Source organism: Musca autumnalis, unplaced genomic scaffold (assembly GCF_047663935.1).
Source record: "Musca autumnalis isolate F117 unplaced genomic scaffold, ASM4766393v1 scaffold_4, whole genome shotgun sequence".
Taxonomy (NCBI): domain Eukaryota; kingdom Metazoa; phylum Arthropoda; class Insecta; order Diptera; family Muscidae; genus Musca; species Musca autumnalis.
In genome coordinates, this window is record NW_027411977.1 from 234,391,068 (window position 1) to 234,397,640 (window position 6,573).

The window sequence follows — 6,573 nt, forward strand, 5'->3', positions numbered from 1 at the left end:
TCAACCATTAGTTTCAGGTCGGGTTTTCTCATAGAGAGTAGAGAAGTGGTCTTCCGTTTGGAGAGGTTGGGCCAGATTGCCTTTGATACCTTACAGCCAGGTTCGTTGTTCCAGATCTGACCAGCCATCTCCCTGTATACTTGTTCTAGGAGCCGCATGAAGTGACACAAGGATGGCTTGATCGAGTTATCGATTTCGACGTGCCAGTTCATCCGCTTTTTTATTTCCCTCGATGTCGCAGTGCCCCGGGACCCAGCACAAGGTAACGCCATGAGCTTATCTCCTTGAGTCGGAGAGCCCTCTTTCCTGCCAACTCTTGCACCACGAGATTCATCGGATGAAGATCCAGTAATACATTGAGGGCAGCCTGTGGAGGGCTTTTCATGGCACCGGTAATTAAGAGAGATACCGCTCTTTGAACGGTATTAATCTTGTGGAGAAGGGATGTCTTACTTAATGCATTCCACCATACCAATGAACCATAAGTCAGAATAGGGCGAACTTTGGTCGTAAAAATCCAGTGGATGACCTGTGGTTTCAATCTCCAACTCTTACCAATAGAGTTCTTGCATTAATAAAGGGCTATAAGGCCTCTCTTGGCACGTTCTTCGACATTCCATTTCCACGTTAGTTGATGGTCCAGGATAATGCCAAGGTACTTGGCCTCTAGAGAGAGCTTTAGGGCCACTGCATCCAGAGTTGGTAGGGTTAATGGTTTGACTTTTTTCTTGTTCGTAAATAGAACCAGCTCTGTCTTAGATGGGTTCACCCCAAGTCCATTGTCCATCTTGATAAATTGACAAGAGCTCCTTGCATGAGTTCCGATAGCGTTTGTGGGAACTTCCCGCAGTTGTTCAAATTCTTTAAGTATTTCGTTAATCACCAGGAGCCACAGCAGTGGAGATAGTACGCCACCTTGTGGTGTGCCCCTGGTGACAGACTTCCGAATGGAGGTCTCACCGATATTTGAATTGATTATCCTGCCGCTAAGCATTCCATCGATCCAATTGCTCAGTGTGGTGGAAACACCTAAGTTCAAGAGTGAATTGTGGATGGATTCGAGTTTGACGTTATTAAAGGTGCCTTCTATGTCAAGAAACGCTGCTAACGTGTAATTTGAGCCCATCAAATTCCTCTCGATTAAACCAACGACTTCATTTAGTGCAGTCTCCACCGATCTGCCTTTGATGTAGGCGTGTTGGGCAGGACTTATGACACTGTTTTCCAGCTTGGATCTTATTCCTAGATCAAGCAATCTTTCTAAGGTTTTCAATAGAAAGGAAGATAGGCTGATTGGTCGGTCTGCAGTCCTTGTGACTTGAATTCCCCGCCTTGGGGATGTATGTCACCGTGACCCCCCTCCACAGAACCGGAGTGAGCGATAGACGTAGACATGCCCTAAAAATGTGATCCAGGTGTGGAATCAAAACCTCCAGTGCGTTTTGTAGCATTGCAGGGAAGATGCCATCTGGACCAGGTGATTTAAAAGGCTTAAAAGTGTTTATCGCCCAAGTTATCTTTGTGTGACTTATAATCTCCTCGATGACACCCACTTCCCCTGTGGCTTGGTTGCACATAGGTGTATCGGCTAAGCGATCAGGTGCACCAATGCAGTTGGGAAAGTGGGTTTTGGCTAGGAGATCCAGAGTATTTAGACCGGAGTTAGTCCATGTGCCATCATCCCGTTTGGTACTGCCGATGGATTTGGGGTCCTTCGATAGAACTCTACGGAACCTGGCTACATCCTTTACTCCCTCTATAGACTCGCTAAAGCAGACCCATTATCTGCGTTTAGCCTTCTTTATTTCGCAGTTGTGCTTATTGAAAGATACTTTATAGCTCTCCCAATCTGTGGACAACTTCGTTTTGTTAGCTTTGTTATAGAGCCTTCTGCTAGTCTTTCTGAGATTAGCCAGATCTTTCGACCACCACACCGGTTGACATCTTCTTCCTGGGTAAGTGAGTGGGCAGGCGGTCCCATAGCTGTCCACCAAAACCTCGGTCACGTGCTTCACTGTACTATTAACCTCTGTGGCTGTTTGGGGCTAGCGTGATACTCCCAGCTTGGAGCTTACTAGTTCATTGAATTTGTTCCAGTCGGTTTTCCGTGGATTTCTAAATGGTGGCTGTCCGATCTTCCGATGATCCGAAAAGGAGCATTCTTCCGATACCCTTCAGTCACTGATAAGGGATTCGTCTTTGTTAATGAGGGTTATGTCTATAACCTCCCTCTGATTCTATTTTGAAAAGTGTATTCGTTTCCCCTGTTGCATATTCTAAGATTATGTTTTAAGATAAACTCGAATACGGACTCACCTCTGACATTTGTGTCGCTGTTGCCCCAGTGGAAATGATGAGAATTGGCATCACATCCTGGATGATGAGACAAGTGCTACCCATCTCTTTGACGAGCTTCTCCACGTCTTTGACCGGTGGGTCAGGGCTCTCGAATGGCATGTAAATGGACGAGAATATGGTGGCTCTCTCGGAGCTGCATTCCATCCTTACAGCAGTAATATCACCTCCGCTGAAATTAGAGAAAAATATTAGTTTAACACTTTTCTTAGCAACTACACAGGTCTTACCTTGTCCCCGTTGGGTGTGGCGAAGGTGGTGCAGGTGCTTATTTTTGTTTTAATAGGGCTCCTGGATTAAGACGATGTCAACTTCGGATTTCTTGAGGGCTAGAAGAAGTTCAGCAGCAGCCGCTTTGCAGTGATGCAGATTAATCTGCATTATGCGAAGCGACTGCTGCTTCCGTTCCTCCACTACTTTCATCCTAGGCGGAATCTGATCCATCCTAGACCAAAATGTAGTTTGCCCTCTCAAATCCTTAGGTAATCTTGCCCCTGAGTGTCTATTGACACCCTGATGACAACACCTCCATTTTCCGGATTGTGGCTGACCAGATTCCATGAGCTGGTCCGAAGATTGGGGTTTTGTCTGCTGAGTATAGTCAGTATGGGTGCGGGATCCACAGGTGGAGGTGGCACCCATGCTGACAACACTCTTCTGAAAGGGACCTCTTTGACACCAACGACTGCCAGTTGACACCCCTCCCAGAGTTCGCCAAGGCACTCTATCGTGGAAGTGAGGAAATCCAGTGATTCCCTATTTTCACAACAGATGACCCTAACGCCTCTGTATGGAGCGGCACTGCCAAATTGGGTGTGCTTTGGAGGTTCCACTTCGCCTGAGAACACGATGTCACGCAGACGAGTTTCGATAAGTAGTCATCGTTCCTCTCTGATTATCCAATCAGGGTCAGATCCATCGGTCTGCTCATTCTTTTTCCCCTGCTGTTGCTCTTAAGATGAGAACCGGAAGATTCCTTGTGGCCCGAGTTAACTTGTGAGGCTGAACTGGCTGCGGCATATTTCCAGTCTTAGGGCAACCGCCAGGGTAGGTGTTGATTTTGGGTTGTTGACCTGGAATGGGTCTCTTAGCACTGGGGAGTGGCTCCTCCATTGACCTATCTCTCTTCACCGCACTTTTTGGTGGAGATGGATTGGGCTAGGTAGGTGCTCCCCCAGGTACGAAGGCCGGTGTTCGGTCGGACTTCCCAGATTTAGAGCTCTTATGATTCGTCCCCTTCGACTTGACTGCCTTCTCCTGTGTGGTTTGTCCTTTCTGTGTGCCGGGACATCTCTTTGAAGAAAGCTTTGAGGTCGAAGGAGGCGAATCATTTCATTGTTTTCGGATCATGTCAGCATCGCTCCCGGTTTGGCCCTTGGGGGCTGTGGGAGTCGATGTAGATATTGACCCAACCTCTTCATTAGCCGTTAAGAGAGAAAGCTTACTGATATCAGGATTTCTCTTGGGTAAGTGAGGGTGAGATCTTTCGATCTTTCTCACTACCTTGAGATCAGCTTACATTCTCTCAACGTTATAGATGAGGGTTCCCTGTCAATATACTTCCTGAGGAAGTGCATTGCTCGGTGGTACGCCCTCCTCTTTTTGGTCCATTGACTAGCAGAGCTGTCTGAGGTGGTGGGAGCTTTTCCGGCCGGTATTTTGGCCGTAGTTCCTTCCTCAACAGCAGCAAGTCCTTGTAAGCCAGCAACATCGGCTACGGCCGATGGTTGGGTTGATGGTGCATCGGTTGGTCCACAGTTTATAGGTGGCTGGTTCCACTGAGGCCGAGGCCGACTCATCGTTGACTATAGTCGCTGGAATGACTGTGGTGTTCATTGCGTCATCCGATGAGCCGTCCTCGGCCCCAGTAGAATAGCCACCCTGACTGAAATGCAGGGCCAACGTCTGCTCCAGTATATCCAGGAGTTTCAGGCTTTGTTCAGCCAAACTGTCAGTGACAGCTCCTAGAATGTGAGGAATTGGAGTGCCTTTTTCACGACTCTGATTGAACTGCATACAGATGCTGTTAAAATTGAGGAAAGGATGTCATTCATTGGATCGCATCCGAATGCGGTTAAAATGTAAGGAATGGAGTGCCTCTTTCACGACTCCGTATGATTTGGATCAAAATATGCCGTGAAAGAACTAGTCTACATTGCACTACTTCCAATTTATTTTGCTGGGTATGTATGTGTGTTATAACAACTTTTTAATGTTTTGCGTCATTCGAGAGCGATTATTAATCGGCATAAATATGTGAGAAAGGACATTTGCCATACACTGCTAATAAGTTGGCTGTATTACCTCCCAGAAAAGGAGTGGTGTAAGCCTTTCGTCGTTTTCAATTTCACAATTGTGCGTAATTTATTGTTGTCAGTACAGATCTTAACTTCATTCCGTTCAAATCGCCATGGCGAAAATACATTCTCAACGCTTAAATGCAATTATACGCATTACACGGATTTGTTCAGACATTTGTGGAGTCGATGTTTTCGATGAAAATTATCGCGTGAACTTTCGTACCGTACTGCTTTTTATACTTTTGTGTGTATCTTTTTTGTTACTCACCTTTACAATGATTGACGGTTATGTCAAGGAGGGAGATTGGACAATTCTGGTTCAAGTAATTTCATTGGCTGGTGGAACCCTGTTGCAGGTATAACAAAATTGATAACGACTTTTTGGGCCCCTTTTAATAACAAAATCCTATTGTTCGCAGGGTTTATGCGTTTCCATTAGTTTCATTGTAAAACAGGATAAATATCGTTTTCTTCTATCCGAATGTAATGACATTTATGAGACATATGAACGATTGCATTCCGATTATCGTGTACATCTTAATCGGGGCTTAAAATTGCTGGCGAATTTAATGAAAATATGTGCCTTTATTAATTTAATGCTGGTCCTTGGCATGAGTTCGATTACAGTTCTATACAATTTCATTTTTGATGCCCACGAAGCAATTGTGTATGGCTTTGCACCGGGCGTGGATGTTGAAACCACACACGGTTTGTGGATAACAAATGGGGTCCAGGCATCCTTTATAACTGTTGGTGGTTTTGGTTTGTATGCAGCTGATATGGCGATGTTGACACCCATATCGCAGATCTCCACATTTAAGGGAATTCTGCAATGTAAATTTCGTGAAATCAATCAAATATTAGATGATGATGACTATGAGTCGGAGTTGGAAAGAAAACAGGACACTATGGCTGCTTTAAAGGATATTATAAAGTTTCACCAAAAATATTTAATGTAAGTAGCAATTCGACAACAGCCACTCAATTCGACTGTACCTAGCGTAGCATATTTTTTGTTGTTTCTGTGAATGAGTAAAAAATTTTAAATTTTTTGTTACAGTTTCCTTAACGTCAGCAGAGATGTATGCTATTGGAATGTGTTTGCGAAAATTACCACCTCCTTCGTGGCCATAGTTTGTGCCCTATTTTGCATACTTTTGGGAACTTGGCCAGCCGGTTATATTTATTTGGCGTATTGTTTTGTAATGATGCAGGTTTTTTGTGCCATGGGCACACTGGTGGATATAACAGTAAGTAAGCTTTGGAAACCCCACTTGATCTCTATGTAATAAATTGTTTTTCAACATCCTCTCACTTAATGCGAAGAACGAAGAATTCATTCAATCCTGTTACAATGATGTTCGCTGGTACGAACTTTCCGTTAAGGAAAAGAAAATGTTATGTATCATGCTAATGGTGGCTCAAAATACCACAGGCTTAACTATCGGATCAGTAATGGAACTATCAATGAACACTGGTCTACAGATATCAAAAACAATTTATTCCTTAACAATGTTGTTATTGAATTTTATTGAATGAATGTAAAATGTTTAAATTTTTTTGCGCATACATATCGTGTTATTTGTCAGTAGATTTGCACCAATTCACTTTCTAAATAAATTACTTATTAACAAAATGTGTATATTTTGATGGGGAAAAACTTAATGCAAAGGAGAGTCATATGGCGGATTAGTACATGTGAACTTGAAAACGACATTGTCTTTGAAGGCGTAAAAAACAAGGAAACATATATTTGTTGGGGGGAGAGTCACGGTTGCTTCGGTTATTTTAGCCGGTTCGTCTGAATATGTGCATATTTCCGTTATATGTGCATAAAAATTATGTGTTTTTTAAAACGGCTATATCTCAAGAATTGTAGTTGGTCGGAGGTTAAAACATCTGGTCTCCAGCTTCACGC

At 43.9% G+C, this 6,573-nt stretch overlaps 1 protein-coding gene across 1 annotated transcript; it reads left to right on the plus strand.

The window, feature by feature from the left end:
• Positions 1 to 4,710: 4,710 nt before the first annotated feature.
• Positions 4,711 to 6,291, plus strand: LOC141401612 (odorant receptor 67d-like). Its single transcript, XM_073981941.1, has 4 exons — positions 4,711 to 5,011; positions 5,075 to 5,610; positions 5,716 to 5,905; positions 5,982 to 6,291. The coding sequence occupies exons 1-4, from the start codon at positions 4,766 to 4,768 to the stop codon at positions 6,192 to 6,194; spliced, it is 1,185 nt and encodes a 394-aa protein (XP_073838042.1). The 5' UTR covers positions 4,711 to 4,765; the 3' UTR covers positions 6,195 to 6,291.
• The last annotated feature ends 282 nt before the right edge of the window (positions 6,292 to 6,573 follow it).

Coding starts and splice junctions, on each gene's coding strand:
- LOC141401612 (XM_073981941.1), top strand. CDS start 4,766: ATGGCGAAAATACATTCTCAACGCTTAAATGCAATTATACGCATTACA. Junction 5,012..5,074: donor CTGGTGGAACCCTGTTGCAG/GTATAACAAAAT, acceptor TATTGTTCGCAG/GGTTTATGCGTTTCCATTAG. Junction 5,906..5,981: donor GCACACTGGTGGATATAACA/GTAAGTAAGCTT, acceptor CTTAATGCGAAG/AACGAAGAATTCATTCAATC.